This window comes from Eurytemora carolleeae, unplaced genomic scaffold (assembly GCF_000591075.1).
Source record: "Eurytemora carolleeae unplaced genomic scaffold, Eaff_2.0 scaffold682, whole genome shotgun sequence".
In the NCBI taxonomy this organism is placed as follows: domain Eukaryota; kingdom Metazoa; phylum Arthropoda; class Copepoda; order Calanoida; family Temoridae; genus Eurytemora; species Eurytemora carolleeae.
The window spans coordinates 167099-185595 of NW_019396724.1; the positions used below are offsets into that span (position 1 = coordinate 167099).

Here is an 18497-nt window from a genome sequence, read left to right on the forward strand (position 1 = left end):
TCTGTCTGTTCTGTCTGTTCTGTCTGTTCTGTCTGTTCTGTCTGTTCTGTCTGTTCTGTCTGTTCTGTCTGTTCTGTCTGTTCTGTCTGTTCTGTCTGTTCTGTCTGTTCTGTCTATTCTGTCTATTCTGTCTGTTCTGTCTATTCTATCTATTTATTTATTTATTTATCTATCTATTTATTTATTTATCTATTTATCTATTTATCTATTAGTTAATTTCACTACCTGAAGATGTTTTCTAAGCAGACTTCTTTCTGTATTCCGTTGTTGTACTCCTGTCTCCCAAACTCCAGTCTAAGAAACAAAATCAATTATTATAACAATGTTAAAAATTCTTAAAACTAATTTCAAGTGACCCTTCATACTTAATAGTAATGCCCGATTAACAACGGTACATAAAAACCGTTATATGATTCTATCATGTTTTCCTACAGTAGTAATGAGCAAGTCACTTTGGAAGAAAATCTTTAATTGAAAATGATTGGTTTTCAAAATCATTAACATTGATAATCTAATTCAGATATTTTATCAGATAATAAAGCTTTTTGGGCATCATTATTCATTATGCATCTGGCAGTCATCTTTGCATTGAGAGTCGCATGAAATTACGCATTTAGTCACATTAAGAAGAGTATTTAGCTCAAAGATGATGAAATTTTGTGAATTAGAAATTCCCTTCTTCTGATATAGAGCACTGTCATCTTTTTATTCCTTTAAAGTCACTCTGAAACAAGCTTCTTTTGTAGTACAGCAAAATACAGGAAAATACAGGAAAATATAGAAAAATACAGAAAAATACAGCAAAATAAAGTACAATTGATAAAAAATGCAAGAACAGTTTGTGGATAAAAAAAAATAAAGGCTTTTATGTAAATATAGAAAGTTTTAAGCGACACGTGAATAATTTTATTATTAACGAGCCCAAGGAATCCTCATTTTCGTAAATTCTTTTCAAATATGGTGGCTGGGGTGCACACTGCGCAATTAATATCTTGTCATCATCGAACAGAAGATTCTAGAGGGGAGGGAAGGGGTAAGTTTTCAGGAATGCTTTAGGAGAGGCATTTTCCTTCAGGTCTCTATATTTATATTGGATATTATGTATTCTGATATATGTACCTCGGGTTTTGGTTTCTGCTTTAGAACGGGTTGCAAAGTGTACTGCGCACTTGTACACGGATTAGTGTAAAGTTTGTGTACCGTATGCCCTGTATATGTACTTGAGAAGGTTCTAGTACTGGAGGCTGGAACACCATGTACTTGAGGGAGGGAGGATACTGATTGGAAGGTCTCGAGGCCAGGTATAGGTTGACCTATGTTCTCCATGGCAGGTAGAGGTCGACCCTGCTGGACCCAGCTACCAGCCAGTCTCTCTACAAATACATCAAGCGTTAGTTTTATATCCCTCGGAAACCTGATGGTTAATATATTTTTTACTTTGACCTTTAATCTGCAGAATGTATAGTTAAATTTATCCAATGTCTACGGCATAAGGTTGCAACGAAAGATATTAGAAAGTTAAAAGTTAGAGTATTCAGTTCCCTTATGGAAAGGGCTTCTAAGAAAACTTAAGTGAAGTTATATTTTTAAAAAGTTCTATCAAAGCTTGTAAATTCAAAAAAATGCTTTAAAAAGATCCACAAAGATTAAAGATTTTCAATAAGAAAAAAATAATCAAAAACTATTCAAGGTCGTTAGTGTAAAAAAATGAAGAGTGTTGTGACTATAAAATGTCAATTAATTCAAATTTATTGGATTATGCTTTGTGCATACTTCTCAATTCGTCCAAAACTAATTGAATATAATGTGGATCCCTCCTCCCTCTATATTATTATGTATTGGATGTCTTAACAACATGTGCCTTCTAAATAAATAAATATTTAATGTTTAGTTTAACATAACTAGTACTCAAGGTTGAATCCTGGGGGGGCGGACGTGCTAATCATTTAAATGATATAATTATAAAATTTAAATCTTAATTATACAATTATATAAACAGATTTCCTTTCTACGCATTGTTTTTTCTAATTTAAAAAAAAATCCTTAAGAAGAAATATATTTTTACAAAGGAATAAAATTTGGAAGCAAAATGTGTTTCAATAAGTTTTCCCACGTCTCCAAACTTTTGTAACACAAAATTGCATTTTTAAGAATAAAAATAAATATTAAAAACAGTAAAAAATCAAAGCCCAGTAGTGGAAGAGAAAAGAAGTGATTTTTGATTTAGGGGAGAGGGAATATTGGTAGGGGGGACCAAATTATCCCCAATAGATTGAAAGGCTTGTAGAATGTCGAGTGTAGACCTCATTTAAAGGAAAACTCCATTTTATTGAGTGTCAGGTCCGATTCGCAACGATGAACGATACCCTGTCGTATCATTAGTCACGAGATGTCCTAATTCCAGATTTAGGGCCTCAAGTGTTTGCTAGAAATTGTTAATCGGACATGCCCGAGAGTCACTTAAAATAAAGTTCTACCTGGAGGGGATAAAGAATGGAGGCTGAGGGGAGAGACGCTCAATCCTCCGGAGGACGTAGAGGATCCAAATCCCTTGGGCGAGGTCGCGAGCAATTTAGGCGAGGTTGCGAGGATCCTCGAGGAGGGTGAACTCGACCTCCAGCCTCCTGTAGGAGATAAACTAGATCTACGCTGCCCTGAACTACTTAAACCAGGAGCACCACCGGAACCTAAAGAAAACAATTTTCAGAAAAAACGTAAAAAGTATAACATAACCTATTAAAAAAAGTAAAAGAGTAAAAAAGGGTAAAAAATTAAAAAAGTAAACCCGCTATGAGAAAAAAATTATATTTATAGTAAGACAATTATTATCAAAATTCCATTTTGAAAATGTTTTGTTTAACAATAAAACTGAGGGGATGAAACCAATTATCAGTACGTTTGGATACTATCGAATAATCAACAGTTGTTGTATATTCTAATAAAAACTCAAGTGTTCACAATTCTTTATCTTTGTTCAAAATAAAAGTAACAGCCAAAAAAGATAAAAAGTTGCAGCAGACATGCATACATGTTTTTTTGGGGGGTTTAATTGCAAAAAGGAAAAAATGATATACCATAAAAGGTAAAAAGTAATAACTATTGCCAGTTATTGCCAAATTTTCATTTCTATCCATTAGTGTTTATTTGGTTCAGCCGTTTCTGTTTATTTGGATTTAAAGAAAAAATGAAAAACTAGAATTATTAATTACAAAACTTTGAATTGATTTTTTCAAATCAAATAAAAGTTGTTTCACGCATAATTGGTTTAAAGTCAGAACTGTTGTGTTAGGATCAAGTGTTGATATCCATCTTATGCAGACCCACGGAATAATCTGTCCAAGGAATCAAGTTTTTGCCAAAAACTCAGATTTTCTAATCCCTATATCTTTGAAACCCCTTATATATTTCAAACTATGAATTCTGTTAGATCAAATAATCTAAGTTTGAAATGTTAAAGAGGTGCTCAATCAGGTTGCAGGGATATCGGTTTTCGAAATTTAAGTTTGTGGCAAAGACTCAATTCCTGTAAAAGTGCATACAAAGAACTCAAGCTTTAAAGAATAGCGATCCTTCACATAAAAGTTTCTACCTCTGATTCGGTTCAGCCGTTTCTGTTTATTTGGCTCAACCGAACAGATGAGATGTAGAACGAGTAAAACTAATTAATATGCTTGGATTGACATAAGCAGATGCAGCATTCTCTTGTTTAACACTAATTATAGTGTCATATGTCACATCTACAGATATTTATATTTATATTTATATTTATGAATATATTTATATTTCTGTTTAAGATATTTATATTCATAGTTATATTTATGAATATATTATATCTATGAATATATTTATATTTCTGTTTAGGCAACCAGCAAGACACTAGGATTTATTAATTACCTCTAATTAACACTTTCTTTTGTGTTTACGTCTAGTTTTCAAGGGTTTAATGGTTAAAGAGTGAGAACAATAATGAAACCTCAGGAAACCTCAGACATGTTTTTGCTGAACTTTCAATGCACTACATGTAGGGGATTGAACCCAAACCGCGCCATTTTATACTCGGACTTTTATTGAAAGTAATGAAAATTACAACTTGCAAAAAGTTTGCAAAATATAAATTCGCCTGCATCATCCATGCATCTTGTTTGCAAACATCTAGACTACAGAATACATTTAAAAACCTGATCTAAGAACGTTTTAACTTGAAACAATAAAAAAAAGAAACAAAAGGCTTCCGTGATATTAAAAATTGCAAATTGCAAGAGGACTGAAAAACGTTTGTGTCTTTCCTTTCTTCCTTCATTCTATTTTCATCTACTTCCCTCTTTTACTTTCCCCATTTCATCCGATTCTCATCCTATTCCAATTCCCACCCTATTCCAATTCTCATCCTATTCCAATTCCCACCCTATTCCAATTCTCATCCTATTCCCATTCCCACCCTATTCCAATTCCCATCCTATTCCAATTCCCACCCTATTCCAATTCCCACCCTATTCCAATTCCCACCCTATTCCAATTCCCATCCTATTCCAATTCCCATCCTATTCCAATTCCCATCCTATTCCAATTCTCATCCTATTCCAATTCTCATCCTATTCCAATTCTCAACCTATTCCAATTCTCAACCTATTCCAATTCTCATACTATTACAATTCCCATTTCTAATTCTATCCCATCCCATCCCATCCCATCCCACCCCCCCCAACTCCTAAATCATTAACCCCATGCACGAGGTTACTAAATATGTTTGCCAAATGTTTGATTCCTAATAAAAGTTTGGTCAGCTTGGTTTAGGGTTAAATAACAGAGCTAGGAGAGTCAGATATCTGATACGCTCGTTACTTGGATACTTAACCAAGGATAATAAAATTGAGGATAGTTAAAGTCGCAAATATTGTTATCCAATGATATTCAAGGTAGGATAGTCAGGTTTACTAAAACCAAAATATCCGAGGAAATTCAAGAGGGATAGTCATGTTTACTAAAACCAACTTATCCAAGGATATCCAAGAGAGGATAGTCAGTCTTACTAGAACCAACCTATCCAAAGATAATTCAGAAAACTGAGAAAAGGATAGTTTATGTCATAAAACATGATTTTCCAAAGAATTAATTGGAACATTTTTTTCTAGGAAATTTGTATTATAGGCAGAGTGCAATCAAATCAAATCAAAATAAAAGTATTGTAGGAAAAGCTAAAATAGTACTGCACTAAAACATATGTTTACCTACTGAAAGAAGCCGGTTTAAACCTTGAACTTGTATAAAAAACTACACACTGTATATTGCAAAGGGTTGATGAACACTAACTGCTGCAGTTTGCAAAGTACAGATCCGCTAACAGAGAGGTTTACCGGTAAGACTGTTTTCTGACAACCTGACTACTAGACTACCAGACAACTAGACTACTAGACTATCAGACTATCAGACTACCAAACTAGAAGACTACTAGACTATAAAACTAATAAGACTATCAGACAATCCGACAACCAGACTACCTACCTTCTTGACTACCAGACTACCCGACTACTAGACTACAAGACTACCTGACTACTATGACTACCAGACAACTTGACTACTAGACTATCAGACTACCAGACTAGAAGACAGACTAGATTATAAAACTAATAGACTATCGGACTATCAGACAATCAGACTATCAGAAAACCAGACCGCCAGACTACCTGACTACTAGACTACTAGACTACCAGACAACTTGACTACCTGACTACTAGACTATCAGACTACCAGACTAGAAGACTATTAGACTACCAGACTATAAGAACTATAAGAAAAGAAATCTGAAAAAGAGGTCCCGTTATGAACCCCCCAGACCGCCGGCAGGCATGGGAAGCACCGTCCCACACCTACTCTAGAAAACTACTTGACTATCAGACTACCAGACTAGAAAACTACTGGACTATCAGACTACCAGACTACCAAACAACCGGACTACCAGACTGCTGGAATACCAGTCAACCAGACTACCAGATGTATTTTTTAAAATCAAACACTCCCGAATGCTTTCTTGTTTTTCGAGTTTTGATGTTTTATAATCTTTGTCTTAATTTATTTTAATTAATAGTCTGTAGATAGATAGTTAAATTAAGAATTTCAAGTTTAAATAATTTTGTTTTATTAAAGAAATGAACTCCATCCTTTCTATATTTCTTTAAGTTTATGAAATTATTTCCAAATCTGTATGAATGTTACATGAAAGCCACAGAAATTTCATGAAAAAAAAATATTTTCTTCTAAAAAAAATTTTTTTTTTTGACTGAATTAATTTTAGGATTTACAAACCAAAGCTGCAGATTGCAGAATATTCAAAATGGACGAATCAGTGCGAACAATAAGAATCAGTTACGTCAATTTGATTTAATTTAAAAAATTGTAAATCAGAAGCAGAATTTAAAGAATTTGAACCGCGGCTTAAATTTAAACCGCGGCTCAAATATGGTTGGTTCCACTTAAAGTTGTATTCAATGTTTCAAGATTTAAACTGTCACTCAATTAAAACCGGTTTTTGGCGGATTTGAGACGCGGCTTAGATTCATTAAGTTTGGACACTGGGTGGTTAAAATCTAATATTTCCAGTGCACGGTGTCGATATGTTACTAGCTGAAAGAAAATGCATATTGGGTCCTATGATTAAGATCCATAGTTCCAAGGAAGGTTTACCAGGAATTATCAAAGATGTATTTACATAAAAATAGAATCTTGAACAAACTTTGTGCTGTTTATGTACATCACAGAAAGTGTGGTTCAGTTTATTTGTGAAAAAAGATATAGGGGTTCCTAGTACATTCATTGCATCACATAATGATATGAAATCCGGAATAAAGCGGTTTTGCGGAATACTTTGTTTCGTGCTTTGTAGTAGAGTAATAAGAGATATTTGAATTTTAAATGTGCAAAAACTTGCTTTAATTCAGGGGTTTGAAAAATATCAAAAACATTAAAACCCTTCTCCTTCACGAGAAAATCATTTTATTTTACCGTAAAGACATTATTTTGAAAATGAAAATGTTCATCCTTTTTCAGGGGCGGATACAGGAGGGGGGCGGCAGGACCTTCGCACCCCCTGCTGAGATTTCAAAATAGCTTCTCAATAGCTCTTAAGCGAAAGAAAACCTAGTGCTAGACAGGAAAAATATCAATCATAATTTTTTTTTCTTCCGAAATAAAATCTAGCACCCCTCTCACTTAAATACTGTCTCCGCCCTTGTCGTTTTTTAAGTTTTGGGGTTTTGGATAAAAAAGCTTTATAAATAAAAAATATGCCTAAGAAAAGCTATAAAAAAATTTTAACAAGATGGGAAGGATGACATCAAGATGGCTATACAGAAGAAAGCAACTGATTTCTCGGTTAAAATGTAATTTTCTGATAATTTTATCTTTACAAATAGATATCGAAGACCTATAATTTTTCTATCATGAATTACTACATAGATACATTAATTTGAAATATTTAGAATTTACAAAATCAGGTTGCAAAGATAAGAGAAATAGAACTAAAAACTTTTCAAAAACTAAAACAAAAGTTCGGACGGAACTAAAATGGCAAGCACTTTGACTAAAGACCACTAAAAAAGAGAAACTACCAAGAGATAAATAATTTTGAATTTAAAATAAAGATATAAAGAATGGCAAAAAATATAAAAAAAAACGATCTAAATAAAGACCACTCGGAAGAAATTAAAGTAAAAAGGAATAAATTGCATGAAAAGAAACAATGTGAAAATAAAGGATTGTTAGGTTGATGACCCTGTAAATGATATTTGATCTATATTTGTGAATTGCTTCAATAAAATGACGAATCAAGAAATTGAATTTCTTGAAATAAGGTCATTGTTTTGGAAGAAAGAAGAGGAGGTATGAACAGTACACGATTTATGTGCTACCGGGAGGGGTCAAAGGCATTGTTCGAAAATATAAAGATTTCGTCATGTTTCAACCAAACTCTATCAATCAGGGAATTTCCCTGATAGTTGAATTTATATTTAAAAAGAAAGATATTCCATTATGGAAAATAATTTAGACATCCATATATAAAGTGTCTTTAAACCTAGCTAACCGTAATAAAATATACAAAATACAAAAATAAAGTTTTTTTTTATTTATTTATAAATATAACCTGTTCAGTACCCCCCCCCCACGCATATTGTGCTATAAAAAGAAACTGCATTCTTGTCAAAAAACAATTGTCTATTCCCTATATCTTTGCAACTTCTGATTTTAGAGTAAATCTGTCAAATTCCAAAATTTAGACTATCTTGTCTATCACAATTCTAACTTTGAAATATCAAAGGTCTACAAAGTCGGGTTGCAAAGATATAGGGATTGTAAAGTTTGTGACAAGGACTCAACTCCTGTATTATTTAATGGAAAACTACTGAATTTTGAAACTGATTCATTCCTCTCGCAGCGTAAAAAAATAATTTTAGCATATACTCATGAAAGAGAGGAAAGGGGGGGTTGTGTAAAATGACACAATTTAAAAATGGCCTAGCAGTAATACTATGATGTAATTTGTACACAATGCACCATGCACACTGCGTAGTGTACATATAACGTGACTCACACCCAGATAATTATTTTAGAAGATTAAATTACGTCGCAACTTTGCTGACACAGATAGGTGAGAGAGAACAAAGTGGAGAATAGTTAGCGAAGAGAAGAACGCGGGGAAAGGAGGGGTGGTAGAACAATGCAGAGAAGAGAGGGGGACAATATTTATATGCAATACATACACCCCTGGTCAATTTTTTTAATTGAAGTCCTACGATAAAAGTGACAACTTACGTGATTTTAATAATCAATTTTTTTTCGATCAATTAAGATTAATTTATTTGTTGGTATTGATTTATTTAAAAATTGTATGGTTTATAAAATTTTAATGGCACCTTAATAATATTTGCATTTAGAACTAACAATCAAGTTATAAATAAAGAATTTTTCAGCAATTTAAAATTTGTTTGCGTGAATACAAAAAATTTTAGAATTTAAATTGTTGATTTTCTAATTTTTTTATCTTAATCTCTCATTTTAACAATATCTTTCTCTTTATATTTAGATTCTGGACCCTCCTGTGCACCAGCTGGAGGAGGCAACTAATAAACAAATAATTAAACACAACCAGATACCACAAGCTATCTCACAGCCCAAGGTAGAGTTGGTTTCTTCATCTGAACCTGGGTTAAAGGGATTTTAACGCAATTTAAAATGACCGTCCATATTCGATATATAATTTTCGATTCACAAGTAAACCCTCGACTGAGGAAAACGATGGAATTATACCTGTTTACTATTTGGAAATAGATTATTTTTTAAATTGCGGTTCTATTTTCAATTGACTGATGGATTTGTTCTGCAGATAAAGAAATGAAGGAATTTTAGCGTACTTAAATCTGTTCTGAGCTGAAAACTTTTGATTGGGATATCCTTAATCCCGATCGGTTCATTAATCTGAGCTGAAAACTTTAGAATGGATAAACTTTAATCCTGACTTCTTGATCCGAATATCCACTGTGGAAACTTTTCATTTTAGTCCTTAATCCACTCTTTTTCTCTCTCCTTGGATATCCGTTAATTGTTTTCTCCAATGAGAATATTTCTGTTTTCTCATTGGTTGCCCACTTTTCTCTGATTGGCTACTACAGTTTCTCAGATGATTAAATATTAATTTGAATTTTATCGTTTTTCATACACTTTTAAGATAATCTTGCAAGATTATGTTAATCTGGAGATTAAGAAAAAGAGTGGATTAAGCCTTAATCCCGTTATCCACAATTCAAAAGTTCCCAGCTCTGGAGATTTAAAAAAAAGAGAACAAGCATTATTTAATCTCGAGATTTAGAAAAAGAGTGGATCAAGCATTAATCCCGATATCCATCATTCAAAAGTTCCCAGCTCAGGACAGGAAACGGACGTTATCTTCCTCATTTTTACTTATTAAATGGCAGTCTTCTGAAAATACTACTACAGTCCCTCTGATGAATCTCTTATGATCTATTAAATAGCATCCATGGATCCGAATCCAAGTGGGAAAATATCGACCAAAGTTTAAAAATAAAATTTTTATCTAAGTTCAAATCCTAAATCCCAAATCTGTCCAATGCATTGATAGCAGACATATTTTAAAAATTTGCTTATGTGCATATCAGAGAGAGTACAACCAAAGAACAACATGTTTGAACTGGGGTTGGACAAATTTTGTCCAGGATCAATTATGTTTCCCATCCCAACCTAATGGATCAACCATTATTTTAGTGACTCAAACAATTGTTTAGGAATTCCATGTGGAGCTTGAAACCTTTCTCATGGATGGGAAAATCCAACCCTTCACTGTTTCTGTTTCAACATCAGGTAACCTGTTCTTCTAGAAATATTATCCACTGTTTCTGTTTCAACATCAGGTAACCTTTCTTATAGAAATATTATCCACTGTTTCTGTTTCAACATCAGGTAACCTGTTCTTCTAGAAATATTATCCACTGTTTCTGTTTCAACATCAGGTAACCTGTTCTTCTAGAAATATTATCCACTGTTTCTGTTTCAACATCAGGTAACCTGTTCTTATAGAAATATTATCCACTGTTTCTGTTTCAACATCAGGTAACCCGTTCTTCTAGAAATATTATCCACTGTTTCTGTTTCAACATCAGGTAACCTGTTCTTCTAGAAATATTATCCACTGTTTCTCTTTCAACATCAGGTAACCTGTTCTTCTAGAAATATTATCCACTGTTTCTGTTTCAACATCAGGTAACCTGTTCTTCTAGAAATATTTCCCACTGTTTCTCCTTCATAATCAGGTAATGTTTGCTTCTAGAAATATTATCTACTGTTTCTCCTTTAACATTTGGTAACGATTTCTTCTAATTATATCATCACTGTTTTTGCTTCAACATTTGGTAATGATTTCTTCTAAAAATATTTCCACTGTTTCTGTTTCAACATCAGATAATGTTTGCTTCTAGAAATATTTCCACTGTTTCTGTTTCAACATCAGGTTATGTTTGCTTCTAGACATATTATCCACTGTTTCTGTTTCAACATTAGGTAATGTTTGCTTCTAGAAATATTTCCCACAGTTTCTGTTTCAGCATCAGGTTATGTTTGCTTCTAGAAATATTTCCCACTGTTACTCTTTTTACATCAGGTAATAATTTCTTATGGATATATTTCCACTGTTTCTGTTTCAACATCAGGTTATGTTTGCTTCTAGACATATTATCCACTGTTTCTGTTTCAACATCAGATAATGTTTGCTTCTAGAAATATTTCCCACAGTTTCTGTTTCAACATCAGGTTATGTTTGCTTCTAGAAATATTTCCCACTGTTTCTGTTTCAACATCATGCAACGTTTTCTTCTATAAATATTTCCCACTGTTTCGTTCAACATCATGCAATGTTTTCTTCTAGAAATATTTCCCACTGTTTCTGTTTTTTAAGGTATAGGTAATATTTATTTCGGTTTTCTTGACAGAAATGATATATATAAACTCCCATTTTCACTTTTTCTCAAGCCTATAAAAATCCTTGAACATTTTTTTGTTTAGCTATTCTTGTGCTGGATCTACATTCCCATTTGGCAGATGAAGATGTTTGTGGATATCTTGCAGGTTCAAACATTGTTTTATCATTAGTGGAAACTTATGAATTCGGTTTTATTTTTAACTACTAATTTTGACTTTCTATTTTTGTGGAATTCAATGAAATTTGCGAATTTCATCTTGCTCAAGTGCAAGGGTTTGTTTTACATGATGTAATAGAATTGCTGAGTCTTGCTATAGTTAATCTACCACTCAACCATTTAGAAACTTCCATCTTATGTGTTTTAATGGAAAACATAGAAGATGTATTAGAATCTGTCACCTCTACACCCGTAAAAACTTCAATATCTTCCACATTATTGATCAGATAAAGGTTTCGAGGGTAACGTTGTGAATCTGGCATTGCCATTGTTGCATAAAGAGTCACTCGAAATTACGCTCACAGTCCCTTTATATTTCAACCCTAACTACAGGAGCATTGGCAAAAATCAAGTTGTCAGGAACGGATCTTTTGTATGATTCTTAAACGGAAAAACACACAGGGTGAGAGAAAAAAACCATGAATATCGATGTTTTGGACATTTTTTTCATTTTTGTGTGCTTCGAATTTTAGGCATGAAAAATTTGAATTTTATTTAAAAATTTATAAATATGTTTGGAACACGGGGAAAAAAATCCACAAAAAAACTTTTTTTTTAGGTAAAAGTGAAATTTTTTGAAAAATTGTTTGGAAAATGTTATTTATTGTTTTCCAAAATTTCATAAAAATTGATCAAAAATAAAACGAGATGTTGTGGAAGACGATGCCTGGCCGCGTTAAACTAGTTCCACAAGATTCAACAGAATGAGATAGAATTAGCGATTGAAAGGTTATTTTTTTTGGGGGGGGGATAAGCCTGCGTCGACCCCCCATTAAAACCCATATATTTTCATATTAAATTATACATAGAATTCAAGAGGGCTAAAAATGTACCTTATGTGTAGAGACTGAGAGAGTTAATAGATCACTGTTGAAATTTACTTTATTCTCATCACTCTAAAAATAAAATATCATTAATTGAAAGCAGTAAATTTCACTCAGATAATATGACGGATCAATATTAAAGTCAAAATTAATAATATTTTTTATAAAACTACCTTTTTTTCTTGTTCACTGTAGAATTCCATTTCAGTTTGGAAATCAGACCCTTCGAAGAAAGATTGTAGAGGGCTGGACTGTGTGGCCCCGCCTACCCCAATCCGGGCAAAAATGGGCAATGAGGTCATTCTTGGCATAGAAAGGCATGAATGCACTCGTGTAACGTAGAAAACTGAATTATCTCAGGAATAATCTAATGAATTGCGTCACTGTTTTACTTCCAGAAATATTTACGCAATCCTGGCGTATTTCGTCACTGTTAATATCTTGTTCACAGTGTATGACAGTTAACAGTCGACCGCAATACAATTCAACAGCTGACAGTTGCTGTCAGGCTGTGGCTGTCTAAGTTTGTTTGAATGGTGTAATACACTATATAAGGCGGCTGTACTGAAACTACTACGTCGTGAGCTGTTTGTTAATCTAGTGCGCATGCGCATCTTACACTGCGCGCCCACAGAGAACATGAACCAAGGTCAAAATTCAGACAAAAAAAATTGAAAACATGGCGCTATAATTGCAAACTTAAACGTTTAACCTTTTAGAACCTTTATTTGCCATAATTTACAACTTTAAAAATTTAAACTGATCCTCTTCTTTCAATTTTTCAAATGTTGTAAGCTGCAATTTTACACATATGAAAAATTTTTCGAGACATTTGAATTTTTGAGAAATTTAATCTTTTTTTCAAAGAAAACATTTTTATGGTCTGGATTGCGCGGCCACGACGTTCTAAACCATCCCATTTGCACAATTCTTCTAAGAGAATTTATATTCTCAACAATTTTGCTTGTTTATTTTTCTGTAAGGGTGTTTATATTCTTACAAAAATGTGTGCTTGCGTAATTAAATAAAAATCTTACACCGATCTTGTTTATAGTTTGTTTAAAATCCGCCAGAGGTCTCTGTGCACAATGTTTATAAAATTGACGCCTGCGCACTGAGAGCCGACTTGACGCATGCGTAAACGCAGAAAATTTGATCACTTTCGGCAGGTAGATAAAAATATTGATGCCAAACCGGATTATATCAGATGAGATCAGAAGTTTACTGATTACCAGAAAGTAATGACCTTCAAGACTGATAAAAGTAGTCAAAAGAATAAACATTCTAATCAATCGGACTTTTGTTATGTTGAGATCGAAGTTAATATTTGGTATTAATTTCCTAGAGAACGATTTCCTGAACCCCTCTCCTTTCATCTTTGTACATGGATCATTGGGGCCTGTCCTATATTGAACGATTTTTGTATATACGATTTGGTAATTTCGTTGATAACGATTTCTGCCCCCTCCCCTTCCCCCTCCTATCAAATTTGTACATGCATCTTATATTTAACACGTAGATAAAGTTGGTCATGGCCAAAGCGCTCGGCCCCCTGGCCGGTTCTAGCCGTGGGGCTCGGCCGGGCGTTGCGCTCACATGACCAACAATTAATCCTTGAGTTAAATATGAGATGCGCTTATAAAATTTATAGTAAGGGGGGTGGCCAAAAATCGTTCTCTAGGAAATTACCCACTCTCTGGGTCGAGTGCTGCGGCTAGGAGGCCGATCATGCCGCGGCTCGGGGTCAAGGCGACAACATGACCAGCTTTTTAAAAACTACCTAAAAATTGATAAAAATGAATGACAAAGTACAAAATTGATATGATGGGGNAGACCAAATATCTTAATTACTTAACTTTGATGGTTGTGTATCATAAAACTTAATTGTTCATAGTTTCAGACTATCTTGTTCATAGTTTCAGACTATCTTGTTCATAGTTTCAGACTATCTTGTTGCATGATGGATAAAGGACATCCACAAATCCTATCTATCCCCCAGTTTCTACAGCAAGCCCGGGGAGCAGGAGACAGGAATAGTGGAGAGTATTCCAGCGCTAGGTTCAGTATGGAGCAGGAGGATTCATCTGACACGGAGCAAACCGATTCAGATCTTCATAACGAGTCAAACCAGGAAGATATTTAATAATCATTTTAATCTTAGAAGAAAACGTTAGGGTCCGGAAATTATACGATTTTTGGACTCCCCCCCCCCCTTATTTCAATTTGTACATGACCAACAAATTTTCAGCCAAATTATTATCATTATTTATTTTGTATTACATTAGGATTAGGTTAGGTTTAGACAATTTCTTGACCGAGCGCTGCGACAAGGACATTCCAGGGGGGCCGAGCGACGCGGCTAGGACAGACTAGGGGCCCGGCAAAGCGGCCACATGACCAATTATACCCGGCCATGTGTACATATTAGATGCATGCACAAAATTGATAGAAGGGTTGGGGGTGTCCAAAAATCTTATACTAGGAAATTACTAAACGTTAACCTCAAGCTAACATGGCCAGGTTTAGAAATACGTAGTATTACTATATCTATGAAATTGTCTTTTTAAAGCATGTATATAAAAAATACATGATAAAGAAACAATGCATGTAAGACATCATCAAAATTTAACCTCAATAACTAATTCTAATTACAAAATTATGAAAATGCCCCCCTAAAACGGATAGCCCCCGGCCCCCGCCCCCTACCTCAGTGATGGCCAGCTGAAAAAAAATGTTCTAGTATATTATGAAGTATTGTTTTTAAATTTATTTATCAATTTCTGAAATAATTTTTGGTCTTAAAAATAATTGACTAAATTGGGGGTGTGGACAAATAATGTACATATTTATGCCAAGGATATCCATTTAACCCCCTCTCCCACCCATCTAAAAAATATTATTATTCTGTGAGTGTAGGGTGAAGATGGTGCTGGGGAAAGTGAAGATGGAAAATCTAATAAACTAACTCTTTCAATCCTTCTCAGCGAGGGATTAATTGAACCCGGAGACGGTGTTCTCTCGATCGATTATCTTGGACAATCATTCCGGGGCGATCTTCTCCCGATCGGAAAAATTCGATCGGTGGAGACCGGATTAGTGTTTAATAACCCTAGTGCCTGGGCGATATACTGCAAGAAGATAATTAACCCTGCCAAGAAGTCTGGGTGTGGGTGGGCGAGTATCAAGTATAAAGGGAGAAAAATGGATTATTTCAAGAATATTTGGTTAAAGCGGAGATCACAACGCGAAGCGGAAACTGCTAAAAATGAGGCAGCGCAAGCATTGACTGCGTTATCAAACTCCCTAGCAGGTAACAGGATGTTAGTTAAAGTAAAATTTTTTTTCGAATCTCCTTTATTTTCTCCAAAAAAGGTGAAAATTTGCAATATAACGAATTTTTTTTACTCTTAAAGAATGATCTTTTGTTTATTTTTCATTTTGTGAATAAATTCTTTTATAATTGCAGATTACTTTCAGGAAAGTTAAGAACGGGTTTTTTATGTATTTTATGTAATTTGATTTTTTTAGGACTTTACATATAATTACTTCGAATTATATAATTTTTTTCGAATGATTTGTTAGTCATTCGTTTTAAAAAGGGGGAGAAAATGTCGACATGCAGTTGATGATAAATTTTGACCTCCCCCCCCCCCAAAAAAAAAAAACTGCGCAAATGATTTCTTTAATTTTCAAAATAAATATAATTATAAAATTGCATAGGTCACAGTGTACCGTCGTCAGCTGGTCAGTTGGATATTATTCCTGTCCACGGTGTCCCTCATCCTCTACAACCTGGAGGTCAACACACTCATCCTTTACATCCTGGAGGCGTTCAACCTGGATCTCAACCCTCTCATCTTCATAACCAACATCAATCAGACCCAGAAGTGCAGGTGGGTGGGGGGAAAAATTTCTAAAAATAATTGATCCAGAAATTTTCCAGCATGTTTTATATACCGCTGAATGGTTCTGAAGATACAAGTTTTAAAAATTACTGATTTCAAGGGAACCTATGTTTTGTAAGTATGCTGATTTTTTTTTCTATTTGAAAGAATTTGTCAGGGGTCTATAAAATTCTTTCCCCCCTGGGGGGGGACATCTATAAATTTTAATAGAAAAAAAAATGAAAAATAAGAAATTTAAAAAAAATTATTTTATTTTTCTTTAAAAAAAGGGGGTTAAGAGAGACGAAGAAAATACTATATGTATAACAAATATATACGGATCCACGGATCAACCACAATCTGTAAAAACAAAACGTTTTGCCTTCAAACCCCAAATCTGAACTGTTACAAACAGAGAGATTATTAAAAGTTTCCTTATCTCTGAAGGGCTCATCGAGTTTTGGCAAAAAAAGAAATAAAAAAATTTGAAAATATTACTGCATCAAAATTAAATTAATCCTAAGCACTGACCTCTTATACAGATTAAATGAGGGGGGGGGGGATTAAACGTCTAGATTGAACATAATCTAACCTAGTGAAGAGTAGAAAATCTTCTTCTGTGTAGTTTTCAGTCTTTCTTGATCAGAACTTGGTCTCTCTGCTGGAAGAGCCTCCTCAGAGGTTACTGTGTGGGGGAGGGGAGAAGCGCGAGGGTGGGATGGCAGGGAGGACCTGCGAGGGTGGGAAGGTGTGTGGCTATATGAAGGATCACCTATAGTGTCCTCTTCTGTTTCTAAAATAAAACAAGAAATAAAAATCATAAATGGTCTAAACAAATTAACTAATTATTTGTAATGCAAAAAAACAGGCAAAAAAGTAAGTAATTTTGCGTTTTAAAAAAAATTAAATTTGAATCGACATATTTTTTCTAATCTTGATCCAGATTACGTACATACTTTTCCCACACTGGATCCGGATCCGGGAATAGTTTTTTTTTTTTTTTTACCTGGATTCGATGCATTCAGCGGATTATCCACAAGAGAAATAAATTCCTCAAATAATCTGTTCTCATCAATCTAAACAAAAAATAATGAATTAGATTAAAAAAGTCGAAGAAAATGAAAACTGTGGAATGTGAATGTGATTTTCTTTTACATTCAAATGAATATGGGAAAAAAACAGCAGTGTGCAGAAATCCATTTCACTTATTTTGACAAAAAAAGAGATTAAATTATATAGCCACAGAAATTAAACATGGGGAATCCATAATTCTGTGGAAAATGGAGACAACTGTTAAACTAGTGTTATCATGAAATTGAAATTGAAATAAAAAAACAGCAAATCAATATAAAAAACAAAAACAAGTGAATATAAAAAACAGCAATGGATTTAAAAACAGCAATGGATATAAAAACAGCAAATGAATATAAAAAAATACAACAAATGAATATATAAACAGCAAATGAATATAAAAAATAACAAATGAATATACAAAATAACAAAGGAATATAAAAAAACAGCAAATAAATATATAAACAGCAAATGAATATATATCAGTATCAGTGTGCACAACCCATTCAACTTAAAAAGGTGAATTTTAAGCTAATGGTAATTATACTATTTTTTAACAACAAAGATTATTTTGATATCGTCCTATTCACAGATTTGGTGTTAAAAATAGGTAGTAAATTTGTTTCAGAACTATGGGGGGGGGGGGGGTTGCTGGTTCTTTGAAAGTATACATTTTTAAACAAGAAGTTCTAGATTTACGTTAAAATCAAATTAAATGCATTTCATTCAAGTTTATCGGACAATAAACATTAATAGGAATTATTCCAGGAAGTGTGTGGGGGGGGGGATCTAAAAAAGACTGTTTTGAATTAATTCCACTGGAACCCCTTGAAACAGCGGCAGAAGTTGATCAGATTTGTAATTGTATTTATAGACCCCTTGTTCAATTGTGTCCATTAAGTCAATACATAAATGTACTTGGTAGAAAAACCTTAATTTCTCTGATTTGGGTTAACTGAACTGAAAACATGGAAATCAAATCTCAACAGGCAAGTATGGTAATTTCCTAATGAACGATT

At 33.7% G+C, this 18497-nt stretch overlaps 2 protein-coding genes and 1 long non-coding RNA gene across 3 annotated transcripts in view; 2 read left to right on the forward strand and 1 right to left on the reverse strand.

Moving 5' to 3' along the window:
* Positions 1-17483, reverse strand: part of LOC111707826 (uncharacterized) — a gene marked incomplete at its 5' end in the record, with an annotated part of 19851 nt that extends 2368 nt beyond the window's left edge. Inside the window, 5 exon segments of the mRNA XM_023480987.1 lie at positions 226-294; positions 1120-1373; positions 2478-2687; positions 17000-17200; positions 17414-17483. Coding sequence (XP_023336755.1) covers positions 226-294; positions 1120-1373; positions 2478-2687; positions 17000-17200; positions 17414-17483 — 804 coding nt within the window.
* On the forward strand, positions 9054-11659 carry LOC111707828 (uncharacterized). Its single transcript, XR_002766536.1, has 3 exons — positions 9054-9169; positions 10293-10368; positions 11566-11659. It is a non-coding gene; the product is annotated as an uncharacterized LOC111707828 (long non-coding RNA).
* LOC111707827 (MPN domain-containing protein) lies at positions 14462-16455 on the forward strand. The gene is made up of 3 exons (XM_023480988.1): positions 14462-14654; positions 15440-15833; positions 16244-16455. The coding sequence occupies exons 1-3, from the start codon at positions 14481-14483 to the stop codon at positions 16438-16440; spliced, it is 765 nt and encodes a 254-aa protein (XP_023336756.1). The 5' UTR covers positions 14462-14480; the 3' UTR covers positions 16441-16455.
* Positions 17484-18497: the final 1014 nt, after the last annotated feature.

Bases quoted from the DNA above. Each gene is read 5' to 3' on its own strand.
- LOC111707827 (XM_023480988.1), top strand. From the start codon at position 14,481: ATGATGGATAAAGGACATCCACAAATCCTATCTATCCCCCAGTTTCTA. The intron at 14,655-15,439 runs GAAGATATTTAA...CTGTGAGTGTAG, and splicing joins TTCATAACGAGTCAAACCAG to GGTGAAGATGGTGCTGGGGA. The intron at 15,834-16,243 runs GTAACAGGATGT...AAAATTGCATAG, and splicing joins GTTATCAAACTCCCTAGCAG to GTCACAGTGTACCGTCGTCA.